Raw genomic sequence first — 27860 nt, 5'->3', positions numbered from 1 at the left:
TGCTGAAACGCTTTGTCGCGTGTCTGGAAGAAGTGAAAACTTTCCTGGGCAGCAAAGGGCTCACCTTTCCTGAGCTGGAACAGCCAGAGTGGCTGGAAAAGCTACACTTCATGGTAGACATGACAGCGCACCTGAACACGCTGAACACAGCTCTTCAGGGGAAAGGACGCACAGCCCTGCACATGTTGGAGGATGTTTTGGCATTCGAGCGCAAGTTGACGTTGCTTGCCAGAGATTTACAGAAAGGCACTTTGTCTCACTTCCCCAATTTGAGAGAGTTCAAACAAGGTCACGACATGATAATTTCGGAGTATTTACATTCTGCAATCATCGCAATGCAAACATCGTTTGGGAAACGCTTCTGTGAGTTCAGAGAGGAAAAAAACACATTATCCTTCCTGGTCACTCCCTTAAGCATCGATCCTTCCCTACTGAATACGACTGCATTGGCAGGTGTGAGTCAACCTGATCTTGAGATGGAACTGGCCGACATAGCCGACAAAGACATATGGGTGTCCAAGTTTAGACGCTTGACAGCAGACCTTGAAGATGTTGCCCGTCAGAAGGCCGTTCTTGCTCAGAAACACAAATGGAGTGATATTGAAAACCTTCCAAAACCGGACAAACTTGTGTTCGAAACATGGAATGCTATGCCCGACATTTATGTAAACATTAAAAAGTATGCGCTTTGAGTCCTGTCGATCTTTGGATCCACATATGTAAGTGAGCAGGTGTTCTCCAACATGAACTTTATTAAAAACAAACATCGCGCACGCCTCACAGATGACAGCTTGCGATCCTGTGTAAAGATGAAGGTGACGTCATACAGCCCTGATGTGCAGACGCTGTGCGCTGAGGTCCAGGAGCAGAAATCCCATTAACCAAGTATGATAAATATTTTAATTGCCTAATATTTTATGTATATTCATATTTTTTCATTGTTCAGTGAAATAGTCCTTTTATTTTTCAGGCTGACAGCTGGCTGATGTTATTTTTGGTTTGCTGCTGGCGGAAAATTTAAGTTCGGCGTTTTTCATAAATACAAGAAGGACTCAAATAGACATTGAGTATTTTACTTAAAAGTAACTTTCAACCCAACGTCTTTTTTTCAGAGTTCAAAATGTTTTTGTTGCATGCAGAAATGTAATTTCGTTTTCTCTGCAGGAGTTCATCAATTTCATAAATGCAACACATTATAGTTTGTTTATACATAGCATAAAGGCAAAAAAAAACGTTGTATGCAGTGTTATTTCATTTTAAATGTCAAACGGGTTTTGCGGCTCCCAGTGTTTTCTTTTCTGTGGGAAACGGGTCCAAGTGGCTCTTTCAGTGGTAAAGGTTGCTGACCCCTGGCCTAGACAGAGTGACTGTTGAGAGGATGTTTCGCATAGTGGGTGAGTCTTGGTCCAGAGGGCAGGGTCTCAGAATATAGGGATTCCCATTTAGAACAGAGAAGAGAAGGAATTCCTTTAACCAGAGGGTGGTGAATCTGTATATTTAAAGCAGAGGTTAATAGTTTCTTTATTAGTCGTGGCATCAATGGTTATGGAGAGAAGGCAGGAAGATGAGGTTGTGAGTGATCAATCAGTTGTGATGGAATGGGCTGAATGCTCTAATTCTGCTCCTATGTTTTATGTTCTTCTGATGTACTCATGTAATAGAAGGACTTGAAAGTGAGCAGGAGCAATATAGGGTGTTTAAAAAGTTTGCAAGGTTGGATGTAATTAGATAGTACACAATGTTTAGGTAACTTCTATGGATGAGTTTGAATTTATTATTTGGAATAGAAGGCCAGGATAAGGATTGCAAATATTTGCATGTAGTTTTCAGGAAGAAGAGTTGTTCTTCAATTGGGATTGGACAATCTTAGTGATAGATAAATCAGAGGATGGAAGCTTATTATGTGGTAAACATGAACCAATTTTGAAAGTTCCCAGTTTAAAATGGATGAATGATTAGGACAAAGAAATTATTTCTTTGGTGTGTGTGCTCAAATCCATGCTTTGAATGTTTCTCAGATTAATTTATAAGAAATCATCAGTGAAGGTAGAATGGAGGTGCTTGTTTGTATCTCAAATAGAATATTTCAGTGGTCTATATCTGAATCAACATGTGTGTGACATTAATTCGCTATCTATCTCAATCAGTTGTCTTAGCTGTATAATTCATGCACAGTGAAACCATTGCCGTCAAAATTCCTCTGAGCAATGGGCATGTTAGTAATGTTTGAATAGCATTAATTGGTGACCTTCAGTGCTAAAGTAGCCTGCAAAAGTCAACATAGAAGTAATTCCACATACATTTCTGCAGCTTTGCCTGTTATCTTGGCAGATGTAAGTATTATTTTTGATATGTAGTCCTTGATCTTCCCCTTCCAAGATTAAGGTATTTGGAGTTTCTACTTTTTGTAATATTTCATGTGAACGTCAGTACAAGTTGGAATCCGTTGTTCAGATTCTTTTTGTTTCACAGCCTTTCATTGCTAAGTTTCTATTTGAATCAAGTTTAATATCACTGGCAAATGTCATGAAATCTGTTGTCTTTGCAGCAGCAGTACAATGCAATACTTAACAGAGAAAAAACATGAATTACAGTAGATACATATAAGTAGTTACATTAAACAAGTAGTGCAAAAATAGATATTTTAAAAAAAGGGAGTGAGGTAGTGTTCATGGGTTCATTGCCCATTCAGAATTTGGATGGCAGACGGGAAGAAGCTGTTTCTGAATCATTGAGTGTGTGTCTTCATGTTTCTGTACTTACTTTGTGATTGGTAGCAATGGAAACAAGACATGATCTGGGTGATGGGAGAAAGTTAAGATCATGTTAGGGGGTGCTTGATGGGTTTCATTTTGACAACATGGTTGCCAAAATAAAAAACATCCAGCATAGAACTTTAGCGACACAAGTATAAATTGCGTGAATTACCTAATTTTTACTATTGATCCCCAATGTACATTAATGCAGTGTGGGCGAAATCAAGTTATCCTTCAACAAACATATACCTTGATTGAAAGAGCATTCAGCATGTCTTCGCATAATGCAGAGATTGCAAATGAACTTGGATATCAGATGATATTACAAGGAAAAATAAAAGAAGCAAGAAGATGGTATAAAACTGCAATATCACTGGATGAAACAAGTATTCCTGCAGTAACTGGTAAATTTTATTTGCTTTTTTTTTGAAAAAGTATCCTCCCTATTGCCTGTAAGAGGTTGTGATTATGGAAAATGAAGATGTATTATTGGCTCCAAGGTAGTGAAAGCTATCTATCTTATTCCTCCAAAGGATTCTGAGAGGAGATTCCAAAACCTGTGCCTTGCTAATATTAGGATATATATTTTGCAATCCTGTCCCTATTTTGGAACTGATGTGATTTTTCTAACTATCTTGCTTACAATTTCATTGAAAATTTTTAACAAACTGCCCAAGATTCTTTTGCCACCTACCAGGACTTATGGCTGATTGATACTTGTGAGTTGCATCTATGCCGTAGGTACTGCATGCCCTATGCCTTAGGGTGAAGCTCACCTCCACAAAAAAGTGACTCGTGTGACGCAGACTACAACAACTGTGATTGGTCCACTTGGTAGTATCTCATTTCCTCCTAAGCATTTCCGGTTGCTTCTTCTCCGCCACATCTGAACACCGATGCAAAATACATGAACCAAATTGTCAAATCTACCTGCTGACATGCAAAAATGTTTGAAATGCATTTCCTCGTCCATGTCTCTCACGAAGAGACTCAACACAGTGGCATAGAAAGCCCACCGTCAACTAGTGTTTTGGCACACACCAGCGCATGTTCGCTACAGTGTAGAATGACACAGAAGTAAAAATCAGGGCTATGGCGTAGCCAGTACACATAACTAAATCAGCCTTAACTGACCAACTCCACTGCTAACAGCTGCAACGTGTTGATGAATTGTTGCTCACTTAAAGTCCTTTCTTTCAATTCAGTGGCTCTTTGCAAATGCCAAATTCAGCACCGATTCCCTAAAATGGCTTATTTAGTGACACAAAGAGGAAAAGAGAAGATTGAATAATTTATCACCAATCAGATTTACAAGTCCTTAACTGTAACTGGCTGGCAAGTCTAGATTCTCATCATCTACTGTCCATGCAGTAATGGTGGATGACATCTCTTCCCACCTTCCCCTATTCCCACCTCTCAGACACTCCAAACCTACCAAGCCCTTTTTCATCTATCGCTAATTTTCAGCCTTTCTTTGCTCATCACTGTGATGATTTATTTGATTGTTATTAAACGTTTGTTTTAATTATTCCACTTCTCTAATCTCTTTAAACATCTTACCAATTTTGTGCTGTTTAATGTACTAACAGGCTCTGCATCTTGTTTGCTGTGTTCATGAATGATTTTATGCACTGAAATTATGCACAAGTTTTAATTTAAGATTGTTTCATGTCTATACACAAGTGTAAAGGAAAACAAAATAATTGTTACTTCAGATTTGATGCAACACAAAAAGAAACACAATAATTAAAAAAACAAATACGTTAAGATAGCTCACATACATTGATTATATATACATATGTACGGAAGCGTCTGTACATAAGGTCACTGACAGGAAATTATAAATTAGTGGTGGTGGGGGTGTGGAGGGGTGAGTTAGTGGGTGGAGGTGTTCATCAGCCTGCCTTATTGAGGAAATAACTGTCCGGTGGTCTTGGTGTGGATGTTACATCCCTCTGTGATAACAGTAGGACAAGCAGTCCATGAGCAGAGTGGCTGGTTGGGATCCTTCATGATGTTGCTAGCCTTTTTCCATCATCTTTCTGTATATATGTCTTTGATGGTGAGTAGTTTGGTGCTGATGATGTAATGGATAGTTTTGACTACCCGTTGTAGAGTCTGTCTGCCACAGTACAGTTTCTGTACCATGCAGTGTGTAGCTCATTAGGATGCTCACTCCTGCGCATCTATAGAAGGTTATGAGTATTGGTGTGCATATTCCATCTCTCTTCAGCCTCCTCAGAAAGTAGAGGCATTGCTGATCTTTTTTGATTGTATAAGATGTGTTTTGGGGCCACGAGACTTTTTGTGAGATGTACATTCCCAGAACTTATTGATAATTGACATATTACCTGTATACATATTTCACCAGCTTGTCCAGATCTGTAGCTTCTAAATTTTTCTTACTGATCTCGTAACAATATCTCTCACCCCTTATGTCCCATCTCCTTCTAATAACACTTCTTTCTTCTGCTTCATTTCTTTCCAAGCTGTTACTAACCTCTCTGTGACCATGTCACTGTCCTAGATACGAATGTATCCTAATGTAGTCATGGTATCTTTGTTGCTGTAACAGTCATCCACACTCACCGTGGCTCAAGGTATTGAACCTATCAAAGCACCAGTACTCAAGCTGTCTATCCCTTCCATAGAATTTTAGTAAATATCGATGAATTAGGGTGAAGACAAACTTGTCACTTAAGTATTAAAAAAAGTTACAAGAAAGAACAGAGTAGTGGTTTATTTCATTAAAAACCTTTCTCAGCATCTCCAATTGTTGCGGTTTATGGTATATTTTTGAGGAACAGCTTCATGTCATCCAACTAGCAATTACTTCACTTACTTGAAATGCTGTTCAGCCATTTTCGGACATGTAGTGCACCTTGCTCCTAAAAGTTGTGTTTCTTCTATTCCATGTTTTCTGTTTACATTTCTCCTTCATCTTAGTGTCTATTACTTTTATATTTCTACTTCTGAACTTATCAGGAATTATGTTCCTGCATTGATGTGTCTGTGTGGAATACCTCTTAGGTCTTCCCTGTGTCCTCCTGCAATCTGAAATAATGCTGGATGTTAGAATAATTGTATACTGAAAATTACCTGAGTCAAGTATGTCAAGTTACTGTGGAGTTGATGGACATATAACAGAGAATAAGCTGCAGAGAAGTGAGAGACTGGGTTTGATGGGATTGCTCAAACAGCCAAAGTAGAGTTGCTGGGAATCACCTCCTATGTAATGAAGAAATATACAGATATATTGATCACTTAAAGAGATCATTGGCTGCATGCAATTTTTTTAGGGGGGGAGGTATCTTCATTTAATGTGTTTAATTTTAATGTTTTGTTACAATTCCAGGTATTATAAGGTGTCAGCTCATCGAAGGTCACCTGGAAGATGCAGAACAACAATTAGACTTTCTTAATGAAATTCAGCAATCCATTGGAAAATCTGGGGTAATGACATTTCTGCTTTCATTGTTTTTAATTTCAAAGATTAAAACTTACTATGCAACTGCAGATAATAACTTTCATTAACCAATATGCAAATATGTACATATGCTGATATAGCAATTTTGCAAGCAGTCCAATATTGAAGGCCTTTGAATGTAAGGAAAGAGGCTAAACACATTTAATGAACTTTGTCCCAATCAAAACCAACTCCTTCAAATCTATCTTTTATTGTTGTACAACTTTATCTACAGAGTTCTACAACTGACTTTAACTTGTTTTGGAGGTTTGAAGTCTTCAGTGAAGGCCTTCCTGTTTGTTGGTTCACAGTTTAATTGCCGATCTATTTTTCCTTCTTTTTATATTTATTTATTTTATTATACTTTTTTCTTTTCTTCACCACTTTTTTCTAATTTCTGAACTTTTTTCTCTCTTCTCTGTAAATGGTTGATAAATACTCGTCTTGAATTTATAATTTTCCCCTTCCTCTCCCTTTTTTAATCCTTTTTTTTCCCTTTCTCTTACTTTATTCTTCTATAATTTTTTCGCTGGCAGGTTAGTTTTGGTCCTCTTCCGATTTTCTCTGTATTAAGTTTTATATTCCTGCAGAAGGTGTTCTAATCTGTAGTTATGTTTTTAGTGCATAAACTAGTTACTATTTATTATAGTATTTATACGGAACTGCTGTTAATGACACAGATCTGGAAGTTGTATTTGTGTTAATTTTTTTGGTAGAGCTAGCTACTTGTTTTGGTAGCCGTCTAGTTTTGGGTTGTGTGATTGGAGTGGGTTTTCTAGTTCCAACATCACTCACTGTATATATTATATCTCTTTATTGCTCAGGACATGTATATGTGTTGATTTTACGAATCTATGTTTACTTCTCTGCTCCCAGACTGCTATTGTACTGCTTGACTTTTTATATGCCTTCTGCCTTTTATGCATTAGTAATCGATAATGGCTAGTGCACTTAAATTTGTGAACTGGAATGTAAAGGGATTGAATCACCCTGTTAAAAGGAGGAAGGTATTCTCACATATCAAACAACTCAAAGCTGTCATTGCTTTCCTTCAAGAAACTCATATTCGTTGTTCTGATAACTCCCGGCTTTTGTCAAAGTGGGCGGGTCAGCATTTTCATTCATCCTTTACCGCTAAAGCTAGGGGAGTCTCCATTCTTATTAACTCAAATATTCCTTTTGAACTCCATAATAAAATATCTGATATAAATGGCTGTTTTATTATTGTTTCTGGCAAAGTATATAACACTAAAGTTGCACTAGCAAACCTGTATGCCCCCAACTTTGATGATGTTAATTTTTTTGAATGGTTTTTTTCCTCACTACCAGACTTAAACTCATACTCTCTTATACTGGGTGGTGACTTTAATTGTTGGTTAGATCCCAATTTGGATCAATCGTCCTCTGTTACTAGACCACCTACTAAATCTGCCTTAGCTATCCAATTGTTTCTCTCTAATTATGGTATCTCTGATATATGGCGTTTCCTCCATCCTACGGAGAGAGATTATTCTTTTTTCTCACATGTTCACCATACCTTCACTAGAATTGATTATTTCTTACTCGATAACCAACTTATTCCATTTGCCCACTCTTGTGACTATCAGAGTATACTGATCTCTGACCATGCCCCAATTACTCTCTCTCTGAATTTGCCTGGTCTCCCTCAGAGGAATAAACACTGGCGGTTTGATTCAACTTTACTATTGGATGATGATTTTAAAAAATTTATTAAGGATCAGATAACCTTTTATTTTAACACTAATACATCACCTGAAGTGCCATCCCAGATTGTCTGGGATGCCATGAAAGCATATCTGAGGGGGCAAATAATCTCTTACACAGCAAATCTCAACAGAAGATCCCGTGCAGATCGATTAGACCTCATTAACCAGATTAAAGAATTGGATCAAATATATGCCCAAACTAAGAACCCTGAATTATACAAGAAGAGTGTTGAACTCCAAACTAAATTTAACTTTCTGTCCACTCAACCTGTCGAACGCCAACTTCTCGAAAGCAAGAGTCGCTTTTACATTCATGGGGATAAGTCTGGTAAATTCTTAGCAAATCAGCTGAGGCGTTCCAAAACCACGCAACATATTACAAAGATCCGGAAGGAGAACGGAGACTTTACATCGGATCATTTAGAAATTAATGACGCATTTAAAAATTTTTATTCTCGGCTTTATTCCTCTGAATCTCTGAATGACAATATCTCTGTTGATCAATTTTTACAGAATCTGAATATCCCCTCACTTTCATCTGATTTCAAAGCCAAACTCAATGCGCCTATGTCACTAGAAGAAATATCTACTGCAATTTCTGCACTGTCCTCAGGGAAATCTCCTGGACCTGATGGGTTCCCTGTAGAATTTTATAAATCATTCTCTTCTCTTCTTTCTCCTCAGTTACTTTCAGTATTATCTGACTCGTTTAATTACGGCAAATTGCCGCCCTCTTTCAGTGAGGCATCTATTATTCTTCTTTTAAAAAAGGGCAAAGACCCAACAGAGTGTTCCTCGTATAGGCCGATCTCTCTGCTCAATGTTGATATAAAGATCTCAGCTAAAGTTTTGGCTCATAGATCAGAAACTGTCATTCCCTCCATTATCTCTGATGACCAAACAGGCTTTATTAAAAACCGTTTCCCTTTTTTTAACATTCGGCGTTTATTTAATATCTTACACTCACCTACAACTGGGATTCCTGAATGTGTTATTTCCCTTGATGCGGAGAAAGCATTTGATCGTACAGAGTGGAACTACCTTTTTGCAATTTTAGAAAAATTTGACCTTGGCCAAAGTTTCATCTCTTGGATCCAATTGCTGTACCTGTGTCCTACTGCCTCTGTTTTAACCAATTTTCAGAAATCCCAAGTATTTAATCTCAAACGTGGCACCCGCCTGGGATGCCCCTTAAGTCTCTTTCTCTTTGATTTGGCTATGGAACCTCTGGCGATAGCATTTCGAAACTGACCTGAATTGACTGGGATTTGGAGAGGGGGTGTTGAGCTTAAAGTTTCTCTCTAGGCTGATGACTTATTACTCTTTCTCTCAAATCCGTCTACATCCTTACCCCTAATGTTTTCACTTCTTGACCAGTTTAGCCAGATCTCTGGCTATAAACTTAATCTACATAAGAATGAACTTCTCCCAATTAATAAAGAAGCACAAGAACTAACATTTCATGATCTCCCTTTTAAAGTAGTCCATAATCAATTTACTTATCTTGGAATTACAGTCACAAGGAAGTTTAAAGATCTCTTTCGTGAAAACTTTGCCAATCTTTCATATGCTATAAAACAGAGTCTGGTACAATGGTCACCTCTATCTGTGTCTTTGGTAGGTCGTGTTAATGTTGTTAAAATGTATGTTCTCCCCAAATTTTTATACCTATTTCAATCTATCCCAATTTTTATTCCTAAATCTTTTGATTCCTTAGACTCTATTATTTTGTCATATCTGTGGCAGAATAAGCGCTCTAGAATTAATAAAATCCATCTCCAAAAATCTAAAAAAGAGGGTGGCGTGGCTTTACCTAACTTTTGTTTATATTATTGGGCAGCTAATATACGTTGTGCTACCTTCTGGTCTTTCTTCCATGGCCAACCCGAGTGTCCTAACTGGGTGGCGATGGAGCTGAGCTCCACTAAAGAATTATCTATCTCTGCACTTCTTGGCTCTGCACTCCCGAGTAGTCTGCCCAGATCAATAGCTAATCCTCTTGTTGACACACTTTGCATATATGGGCTCAGATCAGGAAATGCTATGGTTTCCAGGGGTTTTCCATTTCCAGCCCTATTGCTCATAATCACCTTTTTTTTACCTACTACATACGATTCAGCATTTCAGGTTTGGTATAGGAAGGGCATTAGATATTTTGAAGATCTTTTCATTGATAATCGCTTCGCTTCTTTTCAGCAGCTCTCTGTTAAGCTCAATCTGCCCAATGCTCATTTTTTCAGATATCTCCAAATCCGACACTTTATTGCTCCTTTAATTCCTAACTTTCCTGAAATGCCTGCAAAAAATGCTATGGACCTATTTCTTTCCATGAATCCACTAGGTAAAGGCTTAATATCAATCATCCGAGATAAATTAGCAGCCTTACGACGGGCCCCCATGGATAAAATCAAAATGGCCTGGGAGCAGGATTTAAATATCTCCTTATCTGAGGAGAGCTGGGATTCAGTTCTCAAATCGGTTAACTCAACCTCTCTTTGTGCTCACCACTGCCTTTTACAGTTTAAGATTGTTCATAGAGCCCATTTGTCTAAATCTAAACTATCTCGATTCTACCCTAGCGTTAGTCTGCTCTGTGATAAATGCAAGAGGGGCGTGGCCTCTCTCATCTATATGTACTGGTTCTGTCCTAGCTTGGAGAAATTCTGGAAAGATGTCTTCACTACGTTATCGTGTATTCTGAATCAGCACTTAGAACCAAACCCCTTAATTGCTCTGTTCGGTTTTTGGGGCGAGACAGACTTATGTCTGGGTCCGACCAAATGCCAAATATTATCCTTTGCCTCTCTCCTGGCTAGACGCTTGATCCTCCTCAGATGGAGAGGTGTTGCCCTACCCACTCATGCTCAATGGCTTAACGACATCATGGCCTGTTTGGACCTCGAAAAAATTCATTATTCAGTTCTCAATTCAGATCTAAAGTTCCATAAGGTCTGGGGACCTTTTATCGAGTACTTTCATAACCTTCCTCTTGACTAGGGTTTTTTTTTCTTTTCGGTCCCTTGCTTTCAGCTCCTTTTTTTCTGGTAGGAGGCGTTATTACCCTCTGTTGCTGAGTGTATTCACAGTCTGGGAGTTTGGCTGTACTGACTTATACTCTCTATATTGTGTTGTGGTTGGTCTGGAGTTGCTGTTGTTTTTTCTTGTGTTGTGGGGCTTGGGGAGGACACTAAGCTTACTTGTCTTTAATTCAGGTGCTTTTTTTTTGCTAAATTCTCTTCCTTTGTAGCATATTGTTATTGTATGCTTAATTTTGCACTGTTTTAATGTTCCTCATTGGGATTTGGGGTTTTTAATTTGTGAAATGTTTTGAAAAACTAATAAAATAAACTGTAAAAGGCAAAAAAAAACAACTCCTTCAATTGAAAAATTCATGGTCTATAAAAGTTTAAGTTGGGAGCAGTACCTTGATTAAGTGAAATGCCTAATCCTGAAGAGGTCTGATTTGTAGCATACTGCCTGGATGCAGTAGTGACAAACACTTTTAATCACACCTCATCTAAAGTTTTCACAAAATGAATTTAAGTACATCCTGTTTGTATATTTATATACAATATATTAAAATTATAGTTTAAGGATATACTAAATGTAGGTTTCAGCACAATATAGCCACATGTATGTTTACAGAATAAGCAGAGACTTTTTCCCCTGGAAATTAGGTTGATACCTTTGTTTTATTTTAAGTGCTGTGTGGTTGAAAGTCTGTGTGTTTGGAGACTGGACATCAGGAAGTAGGATTAATTTCTAAGAATTGTAGTTTTTGATATTTGAAGGAACAATCCTGGTTTGTGATTGTGCTGGTACCTGAGACATTTAAAAGCAATAGAATAATGTTATCTGTTGTGTCTGTGCACAACTACATGTAGATTAAATAAAAGCACGCACAGAGGAGGTGGCTTAACTGGTGTATTCACATTGCAGTGAGAGAGAGAATAGTGCACATGCGCAGACAACAGATCAATGCATAGTGTTAAGGGGAGGGGGCATCATTGCTCTAAAAGAAATAGATCCATACATTGCATTTCCTCCCCCTTCAGATTAATGCAACATTAAGAAATAGGAGCAGGAGTAGGCCATCTGGCCCATCGAGCCTGTCCCATCATTCAATAAGATCATGGCTGATCTGTCCGTAAACTCAGCTCCAGCTACCAGCCTTTTTCCCATAACCCTTAATTCCCCTACTGTGTAAAAATCTATCTAACTTTATCTTAGGTATATTTAGTGAAGAAGCATCAACTGCTTGTTTCCCTGGGCAGAGAATTCCACAGATTCACTACTATCTGGGAAAAACAGTTTCTCCTCATCTCCATCCTGAATCTCCCCTGAATCTTGAGACAATGTCCCCTAGTTCTAGTCTCACCTACCAATGGAAACAACTTTCCTACTTCTATCTTACCTACCCCTTTCAAAATGTTGTATGTTTCTATATGATCCCCTCTCATTCTTCTGAATTCCAGAGAGCATAGTCCCAGGCGACTTAACCTCTCCTAATAGATTAACCCCTTCATCTCTGGAATCAAACTGGTGAACCTCCTCTGCACTGCCTCCAAAGCCAGTATATCCTTCCTCAAGTATGGAGACCAGAACTGCACACAGTGCTCCAGGTGTGGCTTCACCAATACCTTGTATATTTGCAAGCATGAACTCCCTGCTTTTGAACTCAATCCCTCTATCCGTGAAGGCCAACATTCCGTTTGCCTTCTTAATAACCTGTTGTACCTGAAAGCCAACTTTTTACGATTCATGCACAAGCACTCCCAAGTCCCTCTGCACAACAGCATGCTGCAATCTTTCACCATTTAACTAATAATCTGCTCTTCTATTATTCCTTCCAAAGTGGATGATCTCACATTTACTAATGTTGTATTCCATCTGCCAGACCGTGGCCCACTCACTTAACCTATCTATATCCCTCTGCAGACTCTCCACCTCCTCTGTACAATTTGCTTTTCCACTCAGTTTAGTGTCATCAGCAAATTTTGCTACACTACACTCAGTCCCCTCTTCCAAATTATCAATGTAAAAGATAAACAGCTGCAGGCCCAACATCAACCCCTGCGGCACCCCACTCACCACTGACTGCCAGCCAGAGAAACACCTATTTATACCAACTCTAAACTGTATATATACACAAAACATTTAATTCCCCTTTCATAAGCCCATATTCCAAATAAACATGCTTTTGCAGTAACAGTCCATGACTAACTTCACAGTTCTAAAGGTTCATTGTTTTGGGTGGCGCTCTGTTTCTTTCAGGATAGTGCCTCTGGACCTGTGGAGTGGCATCAGGTTTGGTAGGTGTCTTGTCTAAGGCAACATTCTCGGTTTCCAGTGTCGTGTTGCTGTCAGTGACATCATCACGGAGAGGCATGTCTAATGTCTGTAATGTGTCCTGTTCATCTTGTTGAATGAGGTCGACTCTGTGTGTTCTTCGGTTGAGCATGCAGCATCTGGTGCTTATGATGTCTTCATGTCTGATCTCCAACATCCACTGTGTACAACAGTGGTCCAGTTCTTGTAGCTATGCTGCCAGGTGTCCACTTGTTTTCTCGGTAATCACGTGCTCGGACTTCCTGTCCAATTTTGAAGCCCCTTGCTACTTGGCAACTGTCTGAACTGTCTGTTTATTCTGCACTTCCTCTGTAGATCTGACTTCAGGAGGTCTATGCAAGTTTTCAGATTCCTTCTCATGAACAACATTGTTTTGATTTGTCGTCGCATGAACAGAATTCTGATACACGAAAAGGAAGTTGTCCACTTTGTGCTGTTGAGAAATCTCCTCCTTGTCCATCGCTTTAATGGACTTCTTGAAGGTTTGGATAAACCTTTCAGCTAACCCATTCATTGCTAGGTGGTGAGGAGCTGACTTGAAATGTCTGATGCCATTTTTCTTCATGAACAGTTCACTCATGATTTGTTCTGGTAAGCCATTTCTGGCAAAGATAGTCCTCAGAGCAGAAACAGTCATTGCCAAGGTGGTTGACTTCATTGGTGTGACCTCCGGCCACTTTGAATGAGCATCCACAGCGATCAGGAACGTGGAGTCCATGAATGGCCCAGCAAAGTCAATATGTACTCTTTGCCTTGCTGAAGACTGCCACTCCTCCCTTAGACTGCATTTTGAACTTCATGGCATCCCAAACAGCTTTTGGCCAAGTCTTCAATCTGGTTATCTGTTCCTGGTCACCACACGTAGCTGCGGGCAAGACTCTTCATCTTGACTGTACCCAGCTGTCCTTCATGCAGTTTTTCTAACACTATGGTGTGCAGTTTAAAGGAAACCACAACATGAGATCAGCGTTCTCTGATGTACTGGCAGAGGGTCTTGTCTCACTGCGAACTCTGGAAACAGGGTTATCATGAGCTGGCTGTTCTTGCATATATCATAGACTTTTGACAATCTTGGGTCATTCCTTGTTTCCCATTGTATTTCGGAATTTGTTACAACACTTCTGCTGGGTCACAGTATGAAGACTTTCTTCAGTTGCCAATAGTGGAAGATGTGACAAACCATCAGCGTTTCTGTTGCTGTCTTGTTTGATACCCTTGAACTCTATGTCATAAGAGTGAGCTCTTAGGAACAGTGCCCAACATTGTAACCGGGTAGCACTCATCACTGGAATTCCCTTCCTGGGATTTAAAATGGATGCAAGGGGCTGGTGATCTGTCACTAGCATCAACTTTTATCCATAGGGGTATTGGTGGAACTTCTTTATTCCCCTTTCTAGATTAAGAGCCTCTCGGTCAAACTATGTGTAGTTGCGTTCTGCGCTTGCCAGTGATCTTGAAGAAAATGCAATCGTGTATTCAGATCCATCTTTCATAATGTCCATAAGTCCAGAGGCTGACTACAATGGACTGTTTTCTAAAATACCATTAGAGAAAACCTCAGTTATGTCAAGGCCTCAAGCAGGTGAAAAAAAGTGTCTCCTAAAGACAAACTGAAAGGAAATGGATGTCAAAAACAATAGTTAGAGCCTTACGTGTTGAAAAGTGGAGGGCCAACACTTTTCAGATGTAAATGGTTGAGAAAAATCTAACCAGACCAGCACTCAATCAAAGCTCTCAGCGTGACGTCAACAGGCAACGCTCAGCCCAAATGGTAGCACTAACCAGAGAATGGTGAACTCAGCAGGTCAGGCAGCATCTGTTGAAACGAACAGTCAACGCTTCGGGCCGAGACCCATCAATCTTCAGCTGTCCGACGTGCTGAGTTCATCCAGCTTGTTTGTACGTGTTGAGTTAACCACAGTATCTGCAGTGTACTTTGTGTTAACCAGAGAATGGTACTGCTGCTTAATGCTAATGAGAAGGTGATTGGTAAATTCAAAGGCTTGAAGGCCAGAATTGAACTGGATGAAAAAACAACACCAAGATTCCATAAAGCTTGTCCAGTGTCTTATGCACTATGTCCTAAAGTGGATGCTGAACTTCAGAACTGGGAGACATCTGGAATTCTCTCCAAGGTTGAGTGGAGAGATTGGGACATGCCCATTGTTCCAATGATCAGAAAGAAAAGGCCAGAACCATTTGCATATGTGGGGCTTTCAAAGTGAGCAGCAACGCAGTACTGTGCAGTATTCCCTGCCATGAATATAAGATAGTTTTGCATCTTTGGCAGGTGGGGAGGGGTTTTCAGAGATTGATTTGTCACAAGCCTATCTGTAAATGGAGATTGAGGAGTCAAACAGGAAGTTCCTTACAATCAACATTTGCAAGGGACTGTTCTAGTATAATCGTCTCGTCTTTGGCGTTGCATCAGCACCAGCAATTTGGCAAAGAACAATGGACCAAGTGCTCCAAGGTATCCCAAGAATACAATGTTAACTTGATGACATAATTGTAAAAATGCAAAAATGAAGAACGCCTCCAGAACCTTGGTAAATTGCTGACCAGGCTGAGTGAGTATGAGAGAGAGAAATATGGGTTTTTCAAGAATGAAGTCTCATATTGAGGACATTCATCAACAAGCTTGGCTTAATAAGTCACAAAAGACTGAAGCAGTGGTTCAGGCATCCAAACTGGAAAATATGTCACAACTAGGGGCCTTATGAACTTTTACCACCAGTCTCTCCCAAACATTGTTACAGTGCTGCATCCAGTTGGAGAGGGTCAGTAACTTTAAATTCCTGGGAGTCTCTATCTCAGAGGACCTGACCTGGACCCATCATTTAAATATATTTGCAAAGAAAGCACAACAGTGCCTCTTCTTCCTCATGAGTCTGTGGAGATTTGGTACTTCATCAAAAGCCTTGACAACTTCTGTATAAGTGTGGTGGAAAGTGTGCTGACGAGCTACATAATGGCCTGGTATGGGGATCACAGATACCTTTGAGTGGAAAATCCCACAAGAAGTGGTGGGTTCGGCCCAGTACATCACAGGTAAAACCCTTCCAGCCATTGAGCACATCGATATGAAATGTTGCTGTAGAAAAGCAGAATCAGTCATCAGAGATCCTCACCATCCTGGCCATGCTCTTTTCTTGCTGCTGCCATCAATAAGTTAGAAGGTACAGGTGCCTCCAGAACCGCACCAAGTTCAAGAACAGTTACCACCTCTCAACCGTCAGACTCTTGAACAAAAGGGAATAACTATACTCAATTAAGGACTCTTTTGTCTTCTTTGTCTTGTTATTTCTTTGCTCATTATTTATTCCTATTTATTTATATCTGCATTTGCACAGTTTGTTGTCCATTGATCCTTTTACACTTACTCTTCTATAGATTTGCCAAGTATGCTCACTGAAAAAGAATCTCGGTTGTATGTGGTGACATGTATGTACTCTGATAATAAATTTTGCTTTGAATTTTTGAACTTTGAACCCTGGCACTTCTTCCCCAATCACATCATAGGAGTACCTTCATCAGAAGAACTGCAGCTGTTTAAGAAGATAACTTACAATAATCTTCTCAAGGACAAATATGAATGGATAATAAGCGCAAGCCTTCTCAGTGCAGCTCAGATACTGAAAAAGATAATATACTATGGAAGTATCTTTAACTGCAAAAAAGTGGATCACCACATTTTCAAAGGCCTTCAGAGATGAGCAATAACTATTGGCCGAACAGTGATGTTAGTGCAACTGTTATCTTTTAAGATTATTCAATGATGGACACAAAGTAGAACATAACATACGAATATATTTTGACAGAATGCTCATTGATAAGGGAAAGATACATAATCAAAAATACCTCTTCTCCTTTGTCTTTTTAAAGCATTTGAAATTTAAAAAACAGCAGCACACTCCACTTCTACTAATATTATGGCTACATGGAGACTGCCCTTAAGGGCTGGAATCCTGACAAAGTACTGAAAATATTTGGGAAACGAAATAGATTGTCACTGCAGATCTGTGGTCATTTAAAAGATATGGGTCACTCCATTTGCAAAATCTAAGCTGTGCCGACATGAATTGTCTTCGGTCACCCACAGTGCAGTTATTTTTTCAATCTCCAAATAATTATGCATCAATTTTTTGTATTGAATACCTACTTTAAAAACTGTTGGGTTTAAGACCAGCTTCATGGTAGGAGTTCACATCTTACCTAAAAGGTGTACAGAATTAATAAGATACTTCATTTTCGACCATAAGATATAAGAGCAGAATTACACCATTTGGTCCATCGAGTCTGCTGCTCCATTTCATCATGGCTGATCCCTTTCCCTCTCAGCAGCATTCTCCCGCCTTCTCACCCTAATCCTTCATGCCATAAGACAGGAGCAAATTAGGCCATTCGGCCCATCAAGTGCTATGCCATTCCATCATGGCTAATCCTGGATCCCAGCCATCCGCTTCATTTGCCTTCTTGTATCTTTTGATACCCTGACTGATCAATAAACAATCAACTTTCACCTTAAGTATACCCATGGACTTGGCCTCCACCACAGTCTGTGGCAGAGCATTCCACAGATTCACAACTTTCTGGCTAAAAAACATTCTTCCTTACCTCTGTTCTAAAAGATCACCCCTCAATTTTGAGGCTGTACCCTCTAGTTCCAGATACCCCCACCATAGGAAACATCCTCTTTACATCCACCCTATCTAGTCCTTTCAACGTTCGGTAGGTTTCAATGAGATCATCCACATACTTATAAATTCTGGTGGGTACAGGCCCAAAGCTGCCAAACACTCCTCATATGTTAACTCCTTCATTCCCAGATTCATCCTTGTGAACCTCTTCTGGACTCTCTCCAATGACAACACTTCAAGTACGGCCCAACTAGTGTCTTATAACGTCTCAGCATTAACCTTCTGGGAATCTTGCGCAAGGACTCCAAAGTCCCTCTGCATCTCTGATGTTTGAACCTTCTCCTAGAACAATAGAACCACAGAACATTACAGCACAGAAACAGGCCTTTTGGCCCTTCTTGGCTGTGCCGAACCATTTTTCTGCCTAGTCCCACTGACCTGCACCTGGACCAGGGGTGGGCAAACTTTTTGACTTGAGGGCCACAAAGGGTTGTAAAATTTGACAGGGGGGCCAGACCAGGAGCAGATGGACGGAGTGTTTTGGTAATACACCTCATAAGAGAAAATAAAATATCATGGGATATGTAGAAAACATGTGCTTTAATTTCAATTGAAAATGAACAAATGCATTACAACAAAATATCTGTCTTTGAAGTCCCATGGTATTTAGCTATTTATTGAAATGACTTTTAAAACACTGAAAATTAAATGAATAAAATACAGCTTTTTTTTAATAGTAACAGTTATTATTTTAAAGCACTGAAAATTCTGTTATGCTTCAAGATATTATCATCATCACTCTCCTCCTAACTGTCTTTATTTCAAAAACGGCAGGAGATGCAGGTCTACTTGTCCTGCTCCTTCTTATTCAATTGTCCCCTGTGCCAAAACTCAACAACGACCAGCACAAGGACAGAACAGTGACAGCGCGCCAGTATGCGGAGCGCGTTATTTGATCTGGAGCGCATTTTTTATTTTGAGAACTACGTGCACCTGCGCACTACTCATGTCCATCACTTAACAGAAATGACATGTAACATGTAAGGCTTATTGAAAAAAATATTTTCAAATTCATTTTTTACATAACACAACGAAGAAACTTATTTTTAATTTCAGTGGGAACAGTGTTGTTGGTCTCCCTTTTTAGCCAGCGCATCAAAGTCTGGATTTAGTTTTGTTGTGGCGATTCTCAGGATGGATCTGAGGTGTTGGTCAGTTAACTTGGATCTGTGGCTGGCTTTGTTGATGTTCATGACGCTGAACGCCTGTTCACACAAATAGGTCGAGCCGAACAAAGAGTAAAGCGCAAATGTGGAGTAATACGCTGCACCTCAACAAAGGTCAATGTATATAGAATGCGTCATCTATTGGGAAAACGCCAGAATTGCGGGGAAAAAACGTTAACAAGATTTATTAATATAATTTCATCAAGTTCTGCGGGCCGGATTAAAAAGCTTAACGGGCTGCATATGGCCCGCAGGCCGTAGTTTGCCCATGCCTGACCTGGACCATATCCCTCCATACACCTTTCATCCACGTACCTATCCAAGTTTTTCTTAAATGTTAAAAGTGAGCCCGCATTTACCACTTCATCTGGCAGCTCATTCCACACTCACACCACTCTGCGTGACGAAGCCCCCCCAATGTTCCCTTTAAACATTTCCCCCTTCACCCTTAACCCATGTCCTTTTCTCCCCCCTATCCTCAGTGGAGAAAGCCTGCTTACATTCACTCTATCTATACCCATCATAATTTTATAAACCTCTATCAAGTCTCCCCTCATTCTTCCACGCTCCAAGGAATAAAGTCCTAACCTATTCAACCATTCTCTGTAACTCAGTTTCTCAAGTCCCGGCAACATCCTTGTAAACCTTCACTGTACTCTTTCAACCTTATTAATATCCTTCCTGTAATTCGGAGACCAAAACTGCACACAATACTCCACAATACACAATACTCCAAATTTGGCCTTATACAACCTCACCATAACATTTCAACTCTTATACCCAATACTTTGTTTTATAAAGGCCAATGTACCTAAAGCTCTCTTTACTACCCTATCTACCTGTGACGCCACTTTTAGGGAATTTTGTATCTGTATTCCCAGATCCCTCTGTTCTACTGCACTCCTCAGACCCTACCATTTACCTTGTATGTTCTACCTTGGTTTTTCTTTCCATCTCTCTTCTTCTTTATCGGAGTTCCAATATCCCTAGAGAACCAAGGTTCCTTATCCTTATTCACTTTGCCTTTAATCCTGACCAGAACGTACAAACTCTGCACACTCAGAATTTCTCCTTTGAAGGCCTCCCACTTACCAACAACATCCTTGCCAGAGAACAACCTGTCCCAATCCACGCTTTTTAGAACCTTTCTGATTTCTTCAAATTTGACCTTTTTACAGTTTACAGCCTCAACCCGAGGACCAGATCTATCTTTATCCATGATCAAGTTGAAACTAATGGTGTTATGATCACTGGAACCAAAGTGTTTCCCCTACACACACTTCCGTCACCTGTCCTAACTCGTTTCCTAATAAGAGACCTAATATTGCATCCTCTCTAGTCGGTACCTCCATATATTGATTTAGAAAACTTTCCTGAACACATTTTACAAACTCTAACCCGTCTAGACCTTTAACAGTATGGGAGTCCCAATCAATAAGCGGAAAATTGAAATCCCCTACTATCACAACTTTGTGTTTCCTGCAGTTGTCTGCTATCTCTCTGCAGATTTGCTCCTCCAATTCCTGCTGACTATTTGGTGGTCTATAATACAACCCCATTAATGTGGTCATACCTTTCCTGTTTCTCAGCTCCACCCATTTAGATCCTCCTCCATCCTCATTTAGATAACAGTCTGCACTATTGTTCCTTTTACCAAAATGTATTGTCATACATTTCCCAACATGTATTCCATGCCTTTACTTAGTTTAGTAAGTCCTCTTAAATATTTCTTTTCTATTCATTTTATTAAGATAATTCTGGTGATTTTTAATCATTTGAAGATAGCATTCTATTATTTGATTAGTTATTACCATAAAAAAGCAGTGGTGTCCTCTGTGTAACCCTCTCACTGGGCTCATATGCAAACTTTTCTTGGAAGCTACCTCTGCAAACAGCCACATGACTTAGCAGTGAGAAAGTCACTTTTTATAAACAATATACATATAGAGTTGGTATGATTTGGGTTTCAACTAAACAGGAAAGTTGAGACATTCCAATTAATGGAACTTTGATTTGAGTGAGTGCAGTGTAGGTATTGCCCATACAGAATTAATGGTTGCCAGAAATGACAAATCATATACCATCATAAAAGTATAAAGAAAATATATTTACCAGTTTCAGCTCTATCAAACAGTTATTAAGAGAAAGAAAAATAAAAGGGCCCATCAAAGCGTGGCCAGTCTAAATGTGCACATCCAAAAGCTGGGTATAACTGTTACGGTGCTGAATTCTCATCACCAATCACTGGCAGAGCTTCCCATCTTGCGAAGCACTCCATGCAATTACATCTTCCCCTCAGATCGAATCCTACAGGTGTCTCTCCCTATCTTTTCTTTACCACATCTCCCACCAAAAAGACCAAGAACCCTACCACTGTCCATCACAAATCTCTCTCTGCCCAGCATCTCTAGAACCTTCTCCCAATCCCACTGTCCTGATTGGCAGGCTCAACATTCATAAGCTGGGCAACAAGGTCCCATATCTTAAGCCAGAACCAAAACATTCCACCAGCAGGACACACTGCTTATACAGAAAACTACTAAATGAAGTATCTCACAGCATAGCAGTAGAAATCTTAACCAGGGCATGACATCTGTATAAAAAGTGTCATAATTAGAAAAAGGGCACGAATAGTTTCTGCTTTTTTAAAAATTTGAACAGATGATGTGACCAAAGTATGAAGTTCAAAGTAAATTTATTATCAGGGAAAATATATACCACCCTGCAATTCATTTTCTAGTGGGCATAAACAATAATAGAATAATAACCATTACAAAATCAATGGAAGTCCATACCAATTTGGACATTCAACCAGAATGCAGAAGATAAACTGCAAATATAAAAAAAGAATAATAATAATTAATCAATAAATAAGTGATAAATATAAAGAACATGAGATGAAGAGTCCCTGAAAATGAGTCCAATGTAATTTTATTACATAGCACATGAAAACACTTTCTGAAATTTATTGATTGTTGGATTAGTTAAAAATTTATTTTATAGCTTTAATGAATGGTGTCAATTGTACATGAATCTGGTAACCGAGTTAACTGCAGTGCTTATAGCTGGCTTAATAGATTCAAATTTCCTGCAATCAAGAGTTTTTGCAGAGCGTATTATATGCATGTCTTCTATGTGAGTGGAAGCAGGGGTATTATTTGACAAATGGAAATTTGTAAATCTCTGGAACTTATGATGAGGATGCTCTTTAGTCACCAATAGAGGTTCTCTTTTACAGGTTTCCTCCGCTATTCGGAGGTAGAGCATTCCTATGAAATGGTTCATAAGCCGGAATGTCGTAAAGTGAAGAAGCAATTACCATTTATTTATATGGGAAAAATTTGTGAGCGTTCACAGACCCAAACAATAACCTACTAAATCATGCCAAATAACACATTAAAACTAAAATAACAGTAACATATCGTAAAAGCAGGAATGATCTGTTAAATACACAGCCTATATAAAGTAGGAATACTTTTCTGCACCGTCCACTGTAAAGAAAATCTCTTGCAAGCACTCTCGGCAGAAGTACTCTTTCCAGTAACCTTTAAGCTATGAAGCTGCTAAATCATACCAAATAACGCAAAAATACACAGCCTTTCTAAAGTAGAAATAATGTATGTCCAGTGTAGTTTCACTTAACGGAATCGGGAAGACAGCGAGCACACTGATGATGGTGTGTTAGGCTGAGTCGTCGGAGGTTGGGGTGGTGGGAGGTAGAGGAGTCTGGGGTGTCATCTCATCGTCGTCTGTTTCCATCAGGACAGGCAGGTCACCTTCTTCTATGTCTGCCTGCCTTGATGTCGAAGGTCGAGGTTCGCCGTCTGCTGTGGCTAATGTAGAAGGCTTAAAAAACGACAGTATGCTTGACTGCTTAGCCTCGCGCATTTTTCTATCATACAGTTCTTTGTAAGCACTCAAACCATCCTGCAAATATGCACTAAGCCTACGTACCCTTTCAAAATTAAAGTCATAATTTTCAGCAATCATTGCAGTGTTGTCAATCGCAGCAAGAATCTCATGCAGTTGCTTCACGTTCAGTTCCTGGACAACTTCACTTTCGGGCCATTTGCTACTGCGTTTGGTTTTGATTGTTATCCTTTCCTCTTCATCAGCTCTTCATCTGTCAGTTCTTGGTCATGGGATGCCAAAACCTCTTCAACATCATCTTCGCCAACTTCCACAAACCCAGCCTTCTTAGCCAAACTCACTATATCCTTACTTTGTTCACCACGATCAAAACGCTTTATTATGTCTAGTTTTACACTAAGTATAACACCCTTACACGTTCTTTTAGGCTTTTCCGGTACCTTAGAACTTAACTTGTTAACGGATGCACAAAATAAATCGACATGAAGCACAGATGCTCACAGGTACGTGTTTAAACAATGCCAGCTAGAATGCAGTTCCGGGGGAGGAGCTCGGCTGCCTTTTCTCGTAACAGTGAAAATACCTTCTGTTAGCGAAAACAGGTAACTAATGTAGGTCTTTCGTAACAGTGAGGTGTCGTAAAGCAAATGTTCGAAAAAGTGGGGGGGGGGACACCTGTGGTTTGAAAAATATACAGTATTTCCATATGCTACTGTTGTGATTGGGGCTGACTAGTACTAAGAGCTCTTCACATGAACTTTCTAATTTTTTGTGTATAGTTAGAGGACTCCTCCATATTAGGAACAAACCGATTGAGAAAATTGTATGGTATCTAACATATTCATGCTCAGATGGTTCTCTTAGTCAGAGCTATTTATTCTTAATCAATGAATTACATTGGAAATACAGTAAATTCAGGTTAATTGGGGCACCAGCTTTTTTGGGACAACTCTTAAAGCAGGGATTCCCAACCTGGGGTTCACTGATCCCTTGTTTAATGGTATTGGTCCATTGCAAAAAAAAATGTTGGGAACCCCTGTCTTAAAGAATAAAAACAAATCAAGAAAATAGCTTTGTTTATTTGGGACACTATGCCACTTAATAGGAAGAGGAGACTGTTGCCAAACTAGCATCAGTCATCCGCCCTTATGGGCCTGTTAGACCCTACACCATGCTCAGAATGAACAGTTTTAAATAGTGTCATTTCAAATGTTCATTTATTATCAAAGTATGTATGCCGTATACAACTCTTGAGATTCTTCTTCTCCAGATAGCCAAAAAACAAAGAAAACCCATGGTAGTTAAGAGAGAAACAGTAACATTCCCCCCACCCCGCTGCAAAAAAAAAGAATGGCAACACGATCATCAATCCCCCAAACCCCCCTCTTCCCGCACAAAGAAACTAAAAAAACGCAACAAGAATATTGACCCTCCTGTCCCCTCCCCCTCACAAAAAAGTGAGAAATAACAGTTGTGTGTGTTCGTGTTCAAAAAGCAGTTATTTTTGGCACTGATAGTTGGTGAAAAATAAGCAATAGGACAATTCAGAATTGTTTTGCTTACTGTGGTTTCAAGCATTCAGGCTTTGGAGATGTCAGAAATAGCCGGGAAGGAAAATGAAACAATTTCACTATTTCACCAAATTAGGAACTACAAAGAATTTGAAAGTATCATCAATCATCTTAAATGTTACAATGAAAATAAAGATTTGAAGGTTGCAGTCATAGAACAGATTGTATCAAAGCAGTCCATTATCTGCACTAGGTCTGTGATGATTTTGTTCATTTATTTACAGTCAGGCAAAAGAAGGTGACAGCATGCACTGGATGAATTCCTCTGGCAACAGGCTCTTCTTCCAAGTGTCCCAAATGTTGTTGTCATCGAGTCATCATCGACTCATGGTGACCCCTTAGATAGTGTAGTTGTCCATAGGCCTTTTTTGGGAAGATATAGAAGTATCTTCTGCACAAATACTGCTGCTGCCCAAGTTGCTACCTGGCCAGATTCAAACTCAGGACCATCTGCCTCGAAGTCCAGTGCTGATACCACTACACTCCAGCCAGCCCTTTATAGGATCAATACACAGTTTTATAATAGTGTCATAGTAATGGTGATGTTCTGTTTTGTTCTGCATTTCATTTCAATAATTTGTTACTCAATTAAATGGTAGTTTGTCTTTTTTATACAGTTGTGACTATTTCCATGAAGCAGATAATTGGGACAGCACACTTAATTGGGTCAAGATGTACTAGTCCTGATGTGTCCCAGTTAACAGAATCCACTGTATATAGCCTGGAAAAATAAATTAAAGAATTTGTGTGTTGGATCAGCCCCTATTGTTATATGTAATATTCACTTTGTATTTAAGAATTGTATTATTGATTAGAAAATCTCTTTCTAAATATTATTTTCTGCTAGAGCAATAAAATGATCTTTTTTTTGCAGGAATTATCATTCTTGTGTGCAATTTTGGCAGTGAAAAAGCATAAAGGACAAGAAGAAGTTATTAATTTGTTAAATGATGCTGTTGACACTCATTTTTCATCATTACATGGCCTACCACTTGGAATTCATTACTATGAAAAATTAAATCCTGACTTTTTATTAGAAATTATTCATGAATATCTTGCCTTCTGCCCCACGCAGGTAAAAATTTTAAATTAATATATACAGAAATATAACTGGAAGTACAAGGAATGTAATTTTTTCAAATATACATTTGGTCCAAATGTGGAAAGGGCAACTTTATCTATAAAGAATTATTGTGCTGCTTTATAATTCAAGAATAACAAAATGATTTTTACAATATGCAAACAACAGAAAATCTGCAGATGCTGAAAATCCAAGCAACGCACACAAAGTTGTTCCAGTATTTTGTGTGTGTTGCTTATACAATATGTATTTACTATTGCTAGTACCAGTTATTGAAATAATTTTTGTAGTATATATACTGCTTGTTGTTGAAAGTTACCAAGGAGCAAACTGGAGATAATTGAAAAAGGTGTATTACCACGGTGCTGATTTGCACTATTGCAACTGTTCAGTGCTAACTCAATCTGTATAACAAAGAAATTATTCAAATGAAATTTTATTTTTTTTTCAGTACTGGGCATCAAATAAATATAAAACTCCATGTCTTCTATTTTAAAACTCATCAGTGTTTCTTTAAATGTTCTGCTTTGAACTTGTTTGGTATATTTTATTGAAAAGCAATGTAATTTTGATATTCTTAGGTTTTCTCTAATTATGACAACTTTTGCAGCCTTCATCTCCTGGTCAACCTCTTTCTCCATTGCTGAAACAATGTGCTTTGGTGCTGGAGACTATAGTGAAGACTATGCCAGGATTAATAGAAGCTGCCTTTTTCATGGCCAGAGTCAAGTATTTGGCAGGTATTTATGCTGTTTTATTAATGCTTGTGTGATAAGGAGAGAAATGTTTATTTAATTTGTTTATTCTGAGATCATTAACCCTTCCATGATCTGCAGAAGCATGTAACTGCTTAAATAAAGGGTTGCCAAGAATTTACAAATTCAGATGAAAGATTTTCTAGATATATATTTCTATCAACTTGCAGGGCTATTGAGACTTTCACTGTCTTTCGTATGTGGTGATGATTGTAAAACAAAAATCTTGCTAATAATATAAACATCTTTACATTAAATTAACTATATCTGCAGTCAACGCATGAATTGTTGCAACAGTAGACTAAAGAACTGCTTGGACGAATTCCTTAACTGTAGAATATTGTCGCATACTGAAAATGCTGCAGGAAGCACTGGATTTGGACTTGTATTGTCTTGCTTTATTCTTTAACAGGTGATATTGATGCTGCTCAAATCAACTTGCAACATTGCTTAGAACAGAATCCTTCATTTGCCGATGCCCATCTCCTGATGGCTCAAGTTTACTTATCTCAGGAAAATTTTAAACTTTGCTCCCATTCCTTGGAAATGTGTTTGAGTTATAACTTTGAGGTAAGAAATCAAGTGCAGTAGTCAAATTGCTGAGTGGTTAAGCTGTTTTACTACAATAAAAATAAATCTCTTTAGTTTTTAAAAATTATTATAATTAATTACCAAGAAATAAAAAAAACTCAACTACTGATAAAATGTCATGTTATTTCATTATTCAGCTTTTTATATATCACCCAGAAGAATTATTAATATTATTTCCTTACTAAATTAAGCAGAAGTAAGACAAAAATATTGTGTAATGATAGCAGCCAATATTATTTTACTGTAGCATCGAAATATCTAGATGAGAACAAAAACATTAAAAAATAAGCAATATAATTTTCTATTATATTGGCAAGAAAAAGCATTGACTGTGTAGAGTCTGTAGCAAATCTTAGATTATATATTTTTTGCTCTTTTCATGTGCACTGGAGGCTTGATATTTTCTTTGTATGGGTTCCATGATGTTTCTTTGTTTCGTGATTGCCTGCAGGAGGATGAATATCTGAGTTGCATTTTGTATATATACTTTGATAATAAATATACTTTGAATCTGAATATTCTAGATAAATCTAACAATACTTATTTTATGATAGTTAAAGAGTACTGTATCATGCATGACAGGATTAATAACCACCACAAGGGTGTACGTTGTGGTACTTTTCTGGTTAGAGATAAAAATAAAAAGTGCATCTTGTAAAACAAATATGAAGTTTAACATTTCAGATCTAATCAGAATATTGGTCTATTTTTTCTGTAAATTGGCTTAAGCTGTTTAGTAATAGACAGCTTCTGAATGGAGCAGAAAATTGTTGGTTGCTGGAAAATAATCTCACTTATGAAATTAGAAATGCTTATAAAGAAGCTGTC

At 38.6% G+C, this 27860-nt stretch overlaps 1 protein-coding gene across 2 annotated transcripts in view; it reads left to right on the top strand.

Moving 5' to 3' along the window:
* ttc21b (tetratricopeptide repeat domain 21B) overlaps positions 1–27860 on the top strand; it is a 116075-nt gene that overhangs the window by 25030 nt on the left and 63185 nt on the right. For both annotated transcript variants that reach the window (XM_059966424.1, XM_059966425.1), the window contains exons 9-13: positions 2968–3160; positions 6112–6209; positions 25480–25680; positions 26297–26426; positions 26854–27011. In XM_059966424.1, coding sequence (XP_059822407.1) covers positions 2968–3160; positions 6112–6209; positions 25480–25680; positions 26297–26426; positions 26854–27011 — 780 coding nt within the window. The remainder of the gene's footprint in view (positions 1–2967; positions 3161–6111; positions 6210–25479; positions 25681–26296; positions 26427–26853; positions 27012–27860) is intronic.

Source organism: Hypanus sabinus, chromosome 4 (assembly GCF_030144855.1).
Source record: "Hypanus sabinus isolate sHypSab1 chromosome 4, sHypSab1.hap1, whole genome shotgun sequence".
Classification (NCBI taxonomy): Eukaryota; Metazoa; Chordata; class Chondrichthyes; order Myliobatiformes; family Dasyatidae; genus Hypanus; species Hypanus sabinus.
This window is presented reverse-complemented; position numbering and strand designations above follow the sequence as displayed.